The sequence below is a fragment of the Dermacentor variabilis genome, unplaced genomic scaffold (genome assembly GCF_050947875.1).
Source record: "Dermacentor variabilis isolate Ectoservices unplaced genomic scaffold, ASM5094787v1 scaffold_12, whole genome shotgun sequence".
Classification (NCBI taxonomy): Eukaryota; Metazoa; Arthropoda; class Arachnida; order Ixodida; family Ixodidae; genus Dermacentor; species Dermacentor variabilis.
The window spans coordinates 15,162,013-15,179,460 of NW_027460280.1; the positions used below are offsets into that span (position 1 = coordinate 15,162,013).

The following is a 17,448-nucleotide window of genomic DNA, read 5'->3' on the forward strand; positions in this document are numbered from 1 at the left end:
AAACACTTGCTGCAGGTGGGAAAAGATCCCACGTCTTCGCATTACGCGTGCGATGCTCTACCAATTGAGCTGCTGCAGCGCCGTTTTGCCATCCATTTTCCGTGATATGTGTTCCTACTAGAACTAACCGTGGGAGTGTTAGCCCGCGCCACCACTCACAAACCTTGGCTGCGGATATGGAACATCCTTTCTGCCGCAGGCGTCACGGGTACGTGATCTTTTTGAGTGAACGCAAGTGGTCAATAAACACACACGTGCTACCTGAAGACATCAATGTTGCCAGATTCGAGACCCGCAATATATATATCACACATGATCCTGAGGCACTCTGCATATAAGAATGTGTGTGTATTACGCACCGTGGGTCGTTGTGTCTTTACTAGTGCAAACAGTGACCATGGCGTCACATGTGTTGACCACAGCGCCATATTCCCGCAAGAAGTCCGTGCCTAGTATGAGCTGTTTGCAACACTGGTAAAATAACGAAGGTAGCGACAAAAGCTATATTCTGGATCGCGAGTCTAGCCGTACATTTGCCTGTAGGCGCCATCAGCTAACCTCCGGCATTTCGAATGGAAGGGTCCGTCCATTGCATTTTAACCTTCTTAAGTTTGCCTGCTAAGGGCTAGCGCATTATAGAAAAGTCGGCCCCAGTGTCAACTAAGGCCTTTACTCCGTGCCCATCAACGATTAGAGGCAGGTCGGCAGTCACAATTTTATCGGCGTTCGGCTCTGATAGGTAGTCGATCTGCTGCGTTCTTGGCAATACTGAAGGACTTTCGGCAACTCGATTACGTGCAACCTTCTCCCCGGAGGTGACGGCTTTCAGTTTCCCCATCGTGGTCTGGCAGAGCTCCTCCCCACGTCAGCAAAACTGCGGCGGTTCGGCGATGAAAAACGTGTCGGAGACGGCGAACGCGACCGGATATTAGCTGAGCTCACTTGGCGTCCTGTAAAGCTGTCGTCAAAGGCACCACAGCTTTCCTCAAGCTGACGACGCGTAGCGGCAGGTGAATTTTCCTGGCAGCCAGCCTCACGATCAGGGCAGAAGCGGAAAATGTGCCCTGGTTCTCCGCAATTGTAGCACAATGGTCGGCGATCAGCGATCGACGGTGCGCCATATATCGCTCTTGCGAACCTGTTGGGATCGCCGCAAAGGCTCTCGTTGGGCCCAGGATGTGACAGGTGGGCGGTACTTAACGCAAGAAGTTGGGTTAGTTGGTGTTGATTCATTTGCTGAGACTTAGTTACTAGCGTTAACAAGACTAACAGGGAAAAAGTTAGGACAGGACAGAGCGCTAGTGTCTAACGCTATGCCCTGTCCCACCTTTTTTTCCGTTACTCTTGTTATCGCTAGTAACTATGTTTCAGCTGACGGTACTGTTGTGTTGCTATTGCAGACAATGGACGACGGACATCGTCCGCATAGGTGCAAGCACTTGGCTCGAAGCACGGTTCAGGGCCTGGTTCGGGAGCTGCAAAGGCTTGCAGGAGTTCGTGGCGCACAACTTCAGCAACGGAGGTGACTGTGAACGCCTTCGGCGTCACTGGTTGCTTTGCAATTGCAAGCTCCTCGCGCACAATCTTCTTTATCATCAATTGGCGCAGGGAATTTTAGTCAGTGGCCGCGAGTACTGTGGCTCCTGCAGATGGTCCGGTCGTTGCTGCAGCGCCCATGCGATTGGTGTGGCCTCCCTAATAAATTCGTCCACTGTTGTCGGAGGGTTGCGTACATGAAAGAACTGTTCCTTGACGCCAGGCATGAGATGACTCAGCTTCTTTATCTCGGTCATGTTGGGATCTGTGCGGCGAAACAAAGGTGCCATGTCTTTAGCAAACATCGCGACACCCTCATTTTGGCATTTGGATGCGCGACTGAAGAAGCTGTTGAGCGTTATCCCGTCGATTCGTATTTCCGAAGCTCTCAAGTAACCGACGGCAGAACTCGTCCCAGTTTGGCAAGCTTCCCTCGCGGTTCACGAACCCTGTTCTTGCGGTCGCTTCGAGGGCACAGTACACGTTCGAAAGCTTCCGAGTAGGACGCCAGTGATTGGAGTTGGAGACGCGTTTATACTGTTCCAGCCAGTCTTCAGCATCTTCATGCGCAACGCCGTGAAAGCTCCCGGGAATTTTACGGTTTTGAAACGTCACCTGCGTCGGGCTTGCCCACGCCATTTCTTGAGCATAGGTGGTCGCTGACAGGGCAGGTTCTTGCAGGATACCGAATTCTGGGCTCAGACCTTACCGCCGGCGGCTTGCCTGGTGCACAGGTGTCTCGATGCGGGGATGTCTCACTGGGCTGCCTGTAGGGCTGCTCAAAGAAGTCCTGATCATCAGGCGATGAGTGCAGTACCCAGCGTCTCCTGCAGTGTCGCGGTTCACTGAGAATGGGAACTTTAATTGCGAGAGGTTGTCCTGTCGCACTCTATCGGCACACCTGAGAAGGGAACGCAGTCTTCTTCTATTGAGCCTGCGCGCACTCTCGAGCAGATCGTCTTTGTCGTCACGGTCGTGGCTCGATGCAGACAGGGGCGGGGCAGTATATACTAACTCTAACCGAGAATTAAAGTACGGGTTGCGCAAAGTATGACATTGGCATACTTTGCAACCTCTCACTTTTGGAAGCGGGCACTGCCGGCTGCGCACGGGCAAATCCAACAGAACAACTGAGGTGAAATTTTTTTTATGAATATAGTTGCGACGTAAATAATGCTTTTCTTTATTACGTATCCCGTGTTTGGGCAGCGAGAATTGTACTTGTGAACTTGTTTGCACTGCTTCTGTTCAACAAAATACCAAAATAAAACAGACGTTTGGTATGTGGTTGGGATCACCTGTACACGAATTGCTAAAAGAGGAAATACATCTTCAATACTTATCTGCAGACCAGAGGGCAGCGCTTAGAATTGCACGTGTACCGATCACCAGCAATAAACCAAGGGATAAACCATGGCTCGATCAGTTTTAGGCTCGGGCCCCATCACTGCTGGCGTCGCAGTCCACCTTGGAGCCATTGGTGGGACGGCGGCGTGGTACTCGCCTCAGCAAGAGCACATTAAAGACTTCACGTAGGTGACGCATGACATACGTGCATTAGATAGGACTGGCTGATCAGTGCATGCGTTACAAAAGCACACATGCTTGATATCGGAAACGTGACAATTAACCGTAGCGTGGGAGCAGCGACAGGGCCCGAGACCCTTCCTAGAATCATGGTTTATGCGTCGTGATCGCTCGGCGTGCAATTCTAACCGTGGCCCGGCCTGTCGAATATTTACGGCTGCTTCGTAAGTCGGATGTTTTCACTCTTATAGGCCATTCGTGTACTAATCATGCCACCCGCATAAGTGGCGAAACATCTTTGTTTTGATCCTTTGTGAAGCAAAATCAGTGCAAAGAAGTTTAAAAGTATCAGTTCCGCTAGATTTCTTCCCAGGGGGTTGTCTGTGGTGCCTCGCTGAGACGCACTGTAGCTGACGATGCACGCCATGCACGCCCGCATTTGCGGAGAAGAAACATCGGCTTGTGCTGCTTGCGTCATCCCGAGCTTTTTTGGAACCGCCTAACCATATATTGAAACGCAAAATTACCATGTTATACTAAGGGCGATGACGCGGCTACGGATAAGGTATAATTAACTGTGTCCAACGACTGTGTGCCTTACAGTATGCAATCGCTGGATTATCGCCGCGTTCGCTTAGCGGCTATAGTTTTGTGCTGTTAAGCGCGAGGGGAAATCCCGGCCGCAGCGGCCACGTATCGATGGGGGCGAAATGCAAAAACGTCCGTGGGGGCCCGCTATGCTGGTAATCAAAAATAATCCGGAGCCCCCACTGCCCCATAATCAAGTACTGTAAAAACCCTGTCCAGAGATCGTGGACATAGCATTGTCGTCTCTTATCACCTTTAGAAAACCAAAAGGCACCTGAGAGTATGAAATTTTATTGTGTAAGCACGACTTATCCTAGATATGCTGGTGGAAACGCCTAGTCAAATGCTCATCACCATAATAATATCATTACAACACTCACTTCAATTTTAATTCGAAAGCCTTATATGTCCCATTACGGGAAATTCCGCTGTCGGCATGAGCGAAAGATGGCACCAAAAATGGCCGAAGGCGCGAAGAGTAACAACACATAAAATTCGTCAGGAAGGTTTCCGTAAACCAAGTAAATTAATGCCTTCGAAAATAAAATTCGATAACGTTCGTTGGAAATCGGGTGCGAGGTGAGTGCACCTCCCCGATGGCTCCATACTGAAGTCACCTAAAGTTGTGCCTCATCGCACGCCTCGCCGTCACTTGCTCTTCGGATTTCATCGGTGCTGCTTACTGCGATACACTCCAAAACCTGAGCGGCAGCTGTGAAACTTCGTCACCACCCGCGGAAGCACGCCTCAGAAGACGAAGCAAGGGAACACAAAGGAATACGGCATACTTACGACAGACCTATATACCATTAAGCATAAAATAAAATTCCCCGTCCTGCAGCAAAATGGTCCGAACGATTCCAGCCTGTGGCTAACGCATACGCGAACACACACATGCACCGATTCAGCAGAAAGGACTTGAATGCATGTTGAAAACATCAATCGAAAACATTTCACCTAAGCGATTATAATTCCCACTCGTAAGCAATCTTAAGTATCCCTGCTAAATGTTTCTTGCTATCAGCATGTCCCACTTCTAACGCCTGTCAATTTTATTTTTAGGCTGTTTCTGTTCGTGATGCGAGGTCGACTTGAACAGCAGGCTATGAACGAGTTCTTTATATTTTTTTCATTTATGATGTCCGCCACTGACCCTCGCCCCTGCTGATTAGCCATCCTTGTTCGTTCTTTTTTTTTCTTTTTCTGCGTACATTAAGCATATAAATTTCTTTTCCTTCTTTTCTTTACAGCGAAGCTGTTAATGCGAATAGAAGCGTTCGAAAAAGTTGTGTACCAGTTTTCGCGGTTTTCTGAAATAATTAAGTTTATATTTAGGGAACTTGTGCAAAATGTTAGATGTAATATGCCAACACATTCTCAAGTGCGGGTGTGCCAATTGAAAGTTAAATTAAATTTGCTAAACCCTCGTTTTCATCCCGTATATAAAGGCTTTGTATAAAACGCTTCAAGTGTTTCCATGGAAGGACCTAAAGCATAAAAATGTCATATCATGAGGAGATGGAGGCCCCTCTATTGGTGAAGTGTGTCAAAAGCTTCCTTAATTATCTGCTGTGAAAATAGTTACTGAACAATCGCCTTCTACCAGCATTATGCATTACACGAAGATTTTCCCCTGCCTCCAGGGTGCGAGGCACGGTGTTCATATTTCGTTGAACTAGGACGCATAGATCTGTGACCAGCGACAGGTCTGTGCAGGTTGTCTACAGCTTCTTCTAGAAAGTCGCTTATTCTAGCGATCCAGAGTGTCGTACTGCCGATATTTCCAATGCGTCCCAGATTCTTAAAGCACCTGCGCATAACAGCTTAAAATTCGGTGAAATTAGGGAGAATTTCAAGTGTAATTTTAGGCCAAACATTTGCGGTCCTACTTTATTTATAAGCGCTGCAAACAAAATCTTGAACGCTGAATTTTTTTCTATTTTCATACGTCACACAGTCTTTGTATTTTGTTTTTCCACTGTCCTATGTGGCATAAACAAGGCACTTTGTTTTTACTTACAGAACACAAGGGGCACGTTATGGGTAATGTGCAAGCAAAGCTCAAAGTGTAAGGGCCGTTGCAGTAAATCACAAATGCAAGCAATCCGGACCTTAATGAGTGTGTTTTATAAAGACACGAAACGTAGACTTTATCCGGCTGCGCTGGGAGAACGATGAAGGCGGACAAATTTATCAGAAATGGGGGGCGGGGGGTGGGGGGGAGGGACGTAACCATAGCTCCTGTCCGTCGACGTAAAATGTGTGTGAATGAATTACTGCCTTTTTAAAAAAAAACTCTTAGCAAGGGCTCGAAAACATCATATATGCGATCAGTTCTTCAGACGGAAAAGTCATATACAGAAACCGTTTTTATGTGTGTTACATAATTACAGAAAAATGAAACGCTTATCGCAACTGCTCGAAAGAAACAGCTTCACTGGAGACTGGGTTGGAATTCTGCAAGGTATTTCTTCTTGCGCTTCTTTCCAGTCCCTCATGTTGATTATACTTCGTTATGTGTAACCTCAATAATACCATTGTCACACTCACAAACTTGTGCTGTAGACTAAAACAGAATGTATTATTCGTTATGTACTCATTAAAATTGTTTGTAGCAAATGTGTAATTTTTACCTAGGCTGTAATGCCGGTACTGAGCGGACTCATGGACCAAGTCTCTTTTGTCCTTGCATCCTCATGAGATTTTATGTCATTTCAAGGAATAGACACAAATTAACATAATTTACCTACCCCTAGTACCTCACCATGTGTGATTGATAATCATGTCTATGACTGTTAATTATAAAAAAATAACAGTCACTGGCGCATTTACAACCTTTTTCTCTTAATTAGATTACAGTGGTTATTCGCAATTTATATATATATATATATATATATATATATATATATATATATATATATATATATATGTGCCATAATGTAGTTCACTCTTAGAAGAAATTTGTGGCTTTTTAATTAGTTAAATTAGTTTCCATTGTCGTGCATGTCCGCCTCTCGGCATAAGCCAGCTCAAGGACCGGGCTTACATTACGTGCAACAGGCGATTTTGAAGAAATTCTACAAAACTAAAACATGATCACCCCGTACAGTACGTGGCGCAGTTAAAAAAATCTTGCAAGTAGCCCACTGTGCGTCACTTGACATTGTCATGTTTCCACTATATTCATAGGGTGGCCTCGGATAAAGAAAATATCAAAAGCTTCTATATCCAAAGATCAAACTTGTAGGCAAGATTGAGCTTCAGTTGCAGCAAATATAGGCAATAAAAACGTTTCTGCATATCTATCGGGGCACTAGTTAATGCAAAGAAAGAAACATATCATGTAAAAGTTGAAGATGTATTTTTCCCTTACCAGCATTAGATTAGAGGCGAGGAAATGTATTGCGCAGACCAATGCAATGAGGGTGCATGCTTCTTGCTGAGGCAGAAAGGATGGTTCTGTTGGTGCGCAAACGAAAATATGCGCATCAGTCGACGACACCAATGGAAAAGTAATTTTCAATGACTAGCTTGCCAAGTCGGCATAATGCGATTCAAGGGGGACTACGATTGCACTCACACATTCCTTCTCCGAGCAACCACACCTCAGGCTGCGAGTGTAGCTCGACCAGGGCGGTGGGCAGGCACACCAGCAGCACGAGGAGATCGGACACGCTGAGGTTGACGAGGAACAGGTTGGTCGAGTTGCGCAGCTCTCTGGTCCTGCACACGACCAGCGCCACGAGCAGGTTTCCCGCGGTGCCCAGCACCAGCAGCAGCGCGATGGCCACCGTGGCGGCGGCCTGGATGGAGCGCGGGAACGCCAGCGTGCAGTTCACGCCGCACGCGACGCTCGCGTTCAGCATCGCGAATGCCGGCGCACGGCGGCTGCCGCCGAGCGAGGCGCCGCCCGGCGGGTCGCTCGGCGGCTGCCGCCGAGCGAGGCGCCGCCCGGCGGGTCGACGCGCGGCGAGGTTGCCAACGTAGCGAGCAGCACGGGTCCACCGGTCGGTATTTTCATATCTGTGCATTAACGGGCGCCGCAGCACATGCTTTGTCAAGGCTGTCAATACTTGGCTTGTCTTAAAGCATGGGGGGCGATGCAGGCGATGCCGAAACCCCCTCTCACCCCGTACCCACCCACGTAACGGGTCATTACAAGAGCTGTGTCACTCACATCATTTGACGTTTCTTGTGACGTGCCTCGACTTTCGCACTTAAAATTTTATTGTGGCTAATAATAGCTTACTGCCGCATTGTTGGTGCAGACGTGCGCGGCTTTTAAGTCATACTTTCGCTTTATTTCTGCAAATCCTGAAAATAGGAGGACAAGCGCATTAGAAGCACCAACTGTCTCTGCCTCATCCCTATTTCCTCACTTCATTGTTTTAAATTGCCACGGTAAACAGCATGCACACACACAATATATTTAAATATACACACAGGACAAAATTTATTATATTTTTGAAAGAGCTGGAGATAGCCAATTAAACATGGCTGCTGTCATCTAAAGGTATGAATAGCCTATGCCTACAGAATGAATATGTTGCTGTATAAACAGAAAAATGTGTAAGAAGAATATACCGAGAAACCCAGACGATTCTACAGGTCCCTATCTACTAAGCATAGGTGCTGGTTAAGGTGGTACGGGTGAAAGGCCACCATTTAGAATCCTCCAAACTGATGACTTGTAAATTCGTACCTTGGCGGCCACATCCCGCACGCTATAGGATGAGGGTTTGAGGCCATAAATGCTAGAACATCCGCGCGGACGCTAGGACTCAACGATGGTGTACTAAGGCACTGTTTTTTTGAAGCTGCCGGTTTGTCTCAGGTTTTCACCATTTCTGATGATAGTTGACGTGTTTGGTCTAGCGCCACACTTCCATGACTGATATATATTTGCGCCCTTCCTGTTGTTGCCATATGCAGATCCCAAGGCAAGGATTATGTTTACCTTGTGCTCACTAGAGGAACACATGGCGACTGGGACGAAACAAAACGCACCTTTGAACCTTTGCATTGACGTTGTCAATTCGCTTTTGTGGTGATAGGTTTTGTGGCAAAAAAAAAACATCCGTGCACTTTATCTACGCTAAAAGAACAGCTATCACAACTTGTCTCCCACTGACACCAAACGCGACGTGTTACTTTGGCCGGGCCACGGCAAATAAGGCACCAGCTTGATCCCAATGTTTTCCTTCATTTTCTTTATTTCGCTCTGGTTAAAAGGGGGAGCCTGTTCGGGATCGCTTTATGCTTTATGATCCGGGTGGGAGCGAAGTCACGTTGCATTCTCCATATTTCGCGATGGTTGCTTATCTGTCGGGGGAAAAATAGTGCGCAATTAGTACGTCGCTGAGGATACAGCAGTTATATGTCCCTTGGCTGTGCTTTCAAATGCCTCATCAACACTTTGAAAAACAAGACAGTACTTCTCGACTATGATACTTAATTGCAATAAATGAATTAGATCTCAATAATGAAAGAATTACTGGCGGCTACTCCACTGTACTGGAAACAATATCCTCTAGGTTTCCGAGTAACGCAACTGCTATTTTCTTAAGTCTTCGTGCACGATAATCGGGGAACACTATAATTCACCCAGTAACAGAAATGAGGCCAAGCCGGATTCACTCGAAATCAGAATCAACAACAGTCATGCGCAGCAGCGCTTATACTCAGAATCACAAGAGAAAGAGAGAGGCTGCAGTTTCGCCAAAAAGGCGAAGCAGTATTAGTGAGAGGCAAGTATGCGACAATTATACGAAGGAAGATAACACCACCGAGAGGATTCAGGATGTGAAATTCAACTATCTCCTACTATGAGGTCTTGTGTATACTCACAGAACACCGTCACTTCAGCGCTCAATTTTGCGAGGTCACACGAAGTTTCAAGTGCAAGAAATATATACATTGCCGCTAAGTGTCACGAGCCCGCGCTGAGAAAGAACTGGAACGCGCGTTCGGCAAGAGGCGGGCGCTGAAGAAGTAGAGGCTGAAGACGCCGGCTTGACTTTTTTTGTACGCCATCTTGTACAACTGTCTGTCTCGCCGACGCCGGGTACATCTTCAATTTTCTTTTCTTGACAAAACTGGTGGAGGTGCGGGGTACGGTTCATCCGATGCCACAAACCCCTCCTGGTAGCAGGACTACCAGCCCTATACTGTTCACCGCGCCAGCAGGAGAATCCGAGGATTGCCTCCGGAGCTTGATTATTTCTCCGCAACAACATCGACGCCCCCGCAGACCAGTATGGAAGGCACATCGACGTCTCTATCGACTATGATGCAAGGTACGGCCACAACGGCAACTCAGTACCTGCGGAGTTGCCCAAAGTGTTCCACGGGGATATCTTTGAGGATGTAGAAAACTGGTTAGCCCAGTTTGAGCGCGTTGCCGAGATAAACGAATGGGGCGACGCGGCGAAGTTGAGAAACGTCTACTTCAGCTCAGAGGACAGTGCTCGCACTTGGTACGAGAACCGAGAAGGGCTCCTCAAATCGTGGCTCGAGTTCCGCCGTGCCTTGCTGGAGACATACACCAATGCTGATCGCCGCGAATGAGCCGAAGGGGCGCTCCAATCCCGCATTCATCTGCCGAATGAGAGCGTGACGTCGTAGGTAGAGCATATGACGCGCCTCTTTCGTCGGGTGGACCCCACCATGTCGGAGGAAAAGAAGCTGCGCCATCTAATGCGGGGAGTCAAAGAACATCTATTTGTTGGCCTGGTTCGAAGCCCGCCGAAGTTCGTGGCTGAATTCCTAACCGAAGCCGCCACGATGGAAAAGATGCACACCAGCGCTCAGCTTTCTATGAAAGGAAATTGAACGCTACTTCACCTTCGGACCAGCGCTCAGCTACGTATGACAGGCACGCGAATGCTGCTTCACTGACGGACGCGGTTGCCTTTGAAAACCTGGACGTTCTCCGAGACCTTATCCGCTCTGTGGTGCGTGATGAGCTTCAATGGCTCAGCTGCCCGCCTCAGCCCACGCTGGGTTCCATTTCTACCCTCGTGAGAAGTCAAGTGCAGCAAGCGATCCAAAGTCCCGTTCCAAGAAGCGATGCGCCGCCTGTGACAGCACATTTGCAGCGGCCGTCGTATGCGGAAGTTATGGGGCCAGTCCCTGTCCTCGCTTCTACCCATTTCGTCCCCGCCACGTCATACGCCGCGTCATACGTCCCACCGCTCCCATCAGTGCAACCGATCCAACGCATAGAGGACCGGCGCCCGCTGGAAAGGAAATCTGACGTCTGGCGTACACCGGACAGAAGGCCTCTGTCCGGCCACTGTGGAGAAGCCGGTAACGTATACCGCGAGTGCCCATACCGCCGCCTCGGACGTTTTGCCGCGGATTCACCAAGGCCCAGATAAAGCGAAAGGCCAAGGGCGATTGAAGAATACTTGACCCAGGAGAGTATGCCACTGTTCCCGCGGCGGCAGTCGCGCTCGCCGTCCCCCAGGCGATCTTCCCCAGCTCCAAGAAGCCCTCCAATGGCAGCACAGGGACGATCGCCAAGCCTTCCCCGCGAAAACTAACAACAGCGACCTTCGCGGGCGATGCTGCTGATAATCACCCTTCCGAAGACCTCCCATCGACGCGAGCACGGTCTATTCAGCACGATTCAGCGACGACAACAGCCGAACTCAGCGACAGACTCTCGCAAGACATACCTGTTGTGCTCGACGGCCGCTCCGTTGTTGTTTTTGTTGTTTTATTTCTATTCTTGCCATACAAATTATCAGACACTGACTGAACCCATAGCCAGAGGCTAGTGTGGGGTTCAGATACAAAAATGCACGATGGCAATGACACAACACTTGTGTAAAATAGAAAGCCCAAAGTCACGGCGAAAGACCAGAGTACACTATACAATGAGGAGAAAATAATACAATATGCATTTTACAGGAGAATGAATAAAGATGTGTAATGAACAACACTGTACAACAAACACAAACCGCGAACGACTGTCACATAGATCAAATAAGGCTCAAAAAGTATGTTCTTAATGCTTTATTAGTTTCGTGGGACTGTTTTATTTCTGGGGGTAAAGCATTCCAAACCTTGGCTCCTGAAAACTGCACCAATCTTTCACTGTAGATGTTATTATTCGGTGGCAAATTAAAGTTACTATGTGTGAGGTTTCTTGTGAGTCGAGAAGGAGAGCGAAACAGGGAGGCATTGAAAGGTTGGTTATATTTTACTATGTTGTTTACACACAGCGCTATCTTTAAAGACCGCAAAAGATCGAAAGGAAGGATATTTAATAACTGGAAAATTGGTTTACTTGGTTCAGTATACTTGCTTTGTGTTATAATTCGGACAGCCCGTTTTTGTAATCGCCGGATAGGATCAAGGTAAGTGTTGTATGTTAAACCCCATGATTCTACACAGTATGTTAGATGACTGTTAATAAGGGTAAAATAAAGGGTACGCAGTGTATGTGTGTTAAAATAATCACGGGCCTGTAATAAGGTATAACAGCCAGAAGCCAACTTTGAACAGACTGCGCTAATCTGATTTTTCCAGTGAAGATGTTCATCTAGAATGACACCAAGATACTTAAATGAGTGTGTTCGCTCTAGTGAGTGGCCGTTAATGAAAATGTCAATTTGGAAGCTGTCAATGACTTTTGCTCGTGAACTAAATACCATATATTTGGTTTTGCTTGAATTAATCGTTAGCTTGTTGGTAAAAAACCAGCGTGTAATTTTTTTCAATTCAGCGTTTGTCTTTGCTTCTAGATCCTCATGGTTGTCTGCTGTCACTATGATCGCAGTGTCATCAGCATACATTAAAATATCACAGCAACTTAGGACCTTCGGCAAATCATTCAGGTATAACGAAAATAACATGGGCCCTAAAACGGATCCTTGAGGAACCCCGGTCTGTAAATATTTAAGTGATGACATGATGTTATTGATAACTACAGCTTGTTGACGGTTTTCGATGTAACTGGAAAGTAAGCTGTAGGCTTCACCGCGAAATCCATAGTGGTTTAATTTGTTGAGCATAATAGCGTGATCCACAGTATCAAACGCTTTCTTTAAATCAACAAATACAACAGCGGCCAGTTTGTTTTCATGTAATGCTGTGTTAATTGAGTCAGGCTTAGGACTGCAGATGCCGTTGAATGATGTTTTCGAAATCCATGTTGCTGTTGACAGAGTAGGTTATATTTTTCTAAGAATTTGCAAATATTACTGGATAAAATCTTTTCGTAAATATTATTAATAACACTTAGGACAGAAATGGGTCTGTAGCTTGACGGGTTGGATCGGTCTCCATCTTTGTATACTGGGACAACTTTGGCAATCTTTAGTACAGAGGGGTACTTTGCACATTTTAATGAATGATTAAAAAGTTTGCATAAGATGGGGACCAAGATATCAGTGTTTTCCTTAAGTATGCGTGGGTAAATACCGTCCAGTCCGGCAGATTTATTGCCTGGTAAGCCGAGAATAATGGATGTAATTTCCTGGGGTTCGATTTCAAACATTACAAAAGTATTGAGAACTGTATTGGATGCAGCATTTTGTTGTGATTCGGGAAGTTGAGCAGCTAATGATGGGCCGATATTGGTGAAAAAGGAATTAAATCTTTCTGTAGTATTGTGATCTATTTCTTCTGGGAGAACACGGCGGAAACTGGCTTTGCCAGCAACTTCGTTTATTATTTTCCAGACCTTTTGTGAATTGCCAGAAGCCTGTTCAACGAGACGCATGTAATATGCTTTTTTTCGTGCCCTCATCATCGACACGGATCTATTGCGCAGATTCTTAAATTGTTTGGAATAGTAAACATTATCCTTGTGTTGCTTCCACTTACGGTACCATGAATCCTTCTCTTTTAGAACGGCGAGGATTGGCTCAGTCATCCAAGGGCATAGTGGTGCTTCGTAAGAGCGAACACTAATATTTCTGCTGCAGGTAGTAACCATTTGCGAAAGCGTGTCTATTAGGTTACTAAACTCTGTATCGACGTCATCATGGTATATTACACTGGGGTCAATGGCCAATAGATTTTCTCGCAGTAGGGCATAATCTATTTTAGATACATACTTCTTAATCTCACGCTCTGGTTTTATGTCAATGTCAGCAGTAACAAAAAGTGGGAGGTGATCGGAGATGGGTTCGCTGTAAACCCCAGCGCGTATCCCAGTCGGTACATTTGTTAATGCATGATCAATAATAGATGAAGAAGAGGTAGTTACACGCGTCGGTGTATTAATCATATTTCGGAAATTGTACGATGTTAACAGGTTCATGTAATCTTTGTGGCATTCAGCACTTGTATCAATGTTAAAATCGCCAACAATAATTATGCCTTCCGAGTGTGTAGAAAGAGTTTCAAGAATTCCTTCGAGTTTATCAAGAAAGGAGGAAAGGCACGAGTTTGGTGGACGGTAAATAACTCCAACAGTGAATGAATGAGGCAGTTTTATGAACAGTGTTTCTATGTCTGCTTGACTGAGGGTGACTGGCGCCAAAGACGAGAAAGGTAGACCATTTTTGAGAAAAAAGGCAACACCACCACCGCGGTTTTTTTTATTCTCTCGGATGAGATATCATAACATAGCCAGGAAGCATAACTTTCTCATCTTTTTGCAGCCAGGTTTCTGTAAGTGCTACAATATCAAAAGATTGGGAATATCTTGTCAAGGAAGCCACTAGAAGGTTCAGGTTCTTCCTCAGACTGCGGATATTAGAGTAAAATATTGATGTGTTTTTGTCGCTGCTTAACAAGTCATCTTCATCTATGGCCAAAGACATTGTAAGAGTGTACAAGTACTAAAACACAAGAGCATTGGTAATCAAACGATTTTTCCCAGGTCATCTTCACAGGTTATGTGCATTACCCTCGAGCTTTCCGTTTTTCTCATCAAGATTTTGCCTTCAGAGACCCATGCGAACTTCCAGCCTCTGGCACGCTTTATGCCAATAGCTTTGCCGAGCAAAACCTTTTTTTCTGGACATAAATGTTCGTTGACAAAAACGGGATCGTTCTCTGGGAAGCCAAGCACGGAAGTATTTAGCCTGTTCTTTTTCGCAGCTTGCAATATTTTGTCACGTGGGGACCTTGACTTAAACTTCACAATTACATTGGGAGGTCCCTTCGACTTGGTTGGAACACGATGTACAGCGTCGATTTCCTCAGGAGAAAGCTTAACTTGTAGGTAAGAAGTTATCTGTGTCATCATGCTACCGAGGTCCTCGTTATCAGATTCAGGGATACCTTTCAATTCAATGTTATTCCTTCTGCTGTATTGCTTCAGTTCAACCAATTCTGTTTTTAATTCCTTCACTTCATTCGTCAGCTTCTTATTTTCTTGCTGAATTTCCAGATTGTTCTTCTTTACTTCTGCGAGTTCAATCCTCATCGTTTTAACTTCTGTTCTGAAGCCCTCAAAGGCAGTGTTCATGAAACCCATTGATTCCTTTACTGCTGCTATTTCAGTCTGTACAGCGTCGCTAGATGAGTTCAACTTGTTTACGGTAACCTTAATTTCAGTCATGGCCTCCATAAATTTGGAAGTCATTTCTATCAGAACCTTAGTAACTTCTTTAATGCTTTTGGGAGCCTCGTCTGCGAGTGTCTTGGCAAAATTGTCAAGTTGCGTAGCCTCGTCGTCCCCCATTTTAAGAAGTTTTCCACAAACGCGTCACAGGCAACAAGAGGTACCAGAGCAGTGCAGCAACCGTAAAATGCAAGGAAATAAACTTTCACACGAATGTGTGTGCGCCCACCTGCATAGGTGCAACAATACGGTTAGCAGTCGCACAGACGGCTGCCAGCACCGCTCTGATGTGTCCGTGGCTGTCGCTGGCTCCTTTTATAGGGTTGCTTGAGGGGCGTCGATAGCCTTCCGCGCAGGCGCGAATTTCTTGGCTGGTTGCTTGCACAGATCACTCTGCGGCCACGCTCCGGAATGTATCGTTGGGGCTGCGTTGGATAAGATGGTCCTGCGCCGCTCGATGGAACCGCGTCAAAATGCCTGCATAGGTGCAACAATACGGTTAGCAGTCGCACAGACGGCTGCCAGCACCGCTCTGATGTGTCCGTGGCTGTCGCTGGCTCCTTTTATAGGGTTGCTTGAGGGGCGTCGATAGCCTTCCGCGCAGGCGCGAATTTCTTGGCTGATTGCTTGCACAGATCACTCTGCGGCCACGCTCCGGAATGTATCGTTGGGGCTGCGTTGGATAAGATGGTCCTGCGCCGCTCGATGGAACCGAGTGCGTTACCGAGTGCGTTACTGGGCACGGGTGCCGACTACTCAATCTTGTGCGGAAAACTAGCGACGTAACTTAGAAAAGTTATCACGCGTTGGGTCTGGAACACAAATTCGTACTCCTGGCGGGCATATCGTAACACCGTTGGGCATGTGCACGGTCAGAGTACAAATCCGTAGGTGTACGTTTCCAGCCACCTGCCTTATTGGCCTCGAGCTCCCCCACTGGAAAAGCTGGCGCCACCGTCGGCGTGACGGCCTATGAGGGATCACGTGGACATAGCGGCCGTGTTGGCTTTTTCGGGAGCGCCGAAGCGAGCTGAAAACGAGAGTTTAAATTCCCGCGTACGCTGCGGTCCTCATTTAGTGGCGAGATTCTCCCGCTTCGAGTGTCTCCTTTACAACGCTTGAAAGCACTACAATAGGTAGTGGCTGCCTTTGAAGGCGCGCAGCATTGGAGGCTACTGCTCGGTGCCGCAGTGCCGGACGTACGCAACGGAGCCCGGTGTCAGCCTTATTCACACGTAGCCGCAGGACAAGAAGCTGCGTGAAGCTTGGCTCGCGAAACATAAAACCGGCAAACAGCCATCGGCTACATCTCGGGTATGCAGCAAGCACAGACGAGAGGAAGATTTCTGCTACGGCGCCGGGTCTGCAATGTTCGGAAAACGCGCATTGAGACGCTCGCTCGAGTCCGCTGCCCGACTAATTTCATGACGGTTTGGTCTAGATCTTGTCGATACTATAGATACAGGCAAGTTCACTGGAGTGGAAAGGGAGCGGTAAGAAGCACATTAAAGAAGAGCATGGCATATGGTCCTGTTTGTGTTATGAATTAATGCACTGGATTACAAAAAGGAGCAGCGGGAAATCGCACGCTCAGAACACCGATAAACATACAGTGACAAGCAACTCGAGAAATACTATTGAAACAGCCAAGAATGTAGATGAAAAAAAAAAGATTGAATCGTCGCAACGGCACATCATAGTCCTCGTAGGCGTCGAAGTCTACTATGAAAGTATTTTTTAACAGCTCTGATAGTGCCCACGCAACAGTGGTTGCTTGTATACTGTCAAATGCTCATATTCTGTGGCCTAAAGCACGGTGCGAAAACGCGCACGCGGCGAAAGCGAAACAGTGCGCGGACAAGCATGCAGACGCGCAGTCGGTCGCTGCGAATCTGTGCGATCGCTGCATTGAGGCTTCATTCTATTACGCTCCATTTAGTTATACAAGCACTATAAGAACATATCTCACATAGTTTGCTCTCAGCGTTTACCTACCTTTCACACAAGAAGCCGGTTCGGCAGACTCCATCGCGGCGACCGCGCGCAGTGGCATTCACTGTACGTATTTGGTAAAGAGATAGCGTCTGTAAATGATTCTGTGCTTTCAATTTGCCCAAGATTATTATTTAGACAGTAAACAACTTCTCTCGTTTCGAAAGTACTTACAGAAATGTCCGGGAGAGCTCGTGCGTGGTGTTTTCAGTGAGCTCTGACAGCAAAACCTATGAGGAACGCGCCGCGTGATCCCTCATACTACGCCAGCGAGGCGCTTC

General features: G+C 46.9%; 1 protein-coding gene and 1 pseudogene across 1 annotated transcript in view; one reads left to right on the top strand and one right to left on the bottom strand.

The window, feature by feature from the left end:
• The window catches only part of LOC142566188 (uncharacterized), an 88,561-nt pseudogene extending 87,035 nt beyond the window's left edge, over positions 1-1,526 (top strand).
• LOC142566228 (growth hormone secretagogue receptor type 1-like) overlaps positions 1-15,512 on the bottom strand; it is a 214,779-nt gene extending 199,267 nt beyond the window's left edge. The window contains exons 1-4 of the mRNA XM_075677065.1: positions 15,122-15,512; positions 14,049-14,070; positions 9,974-10,025; positions 7,232-7,674 (exon numbers count right to left, since the gene is read on the bottom strand). Of these exons, the coding sequence (XP_075533180.1) occupies positions 7,232-7,674; positions 9,974-10,025; positions 14,049-14,070; positions 15,122-15,295 (691 nt within the window). The 5' untranslated portion in view covers positions 15,296-15,512. The remainder of the gene's footprint in view (positions 1-7,231; positions 7,675-9,973; positions 10,026-14,048; positions 14,071-15,121) is intronic.
• Positions 15,513-17,448: the final 1,936 nt, after the last annotated feature.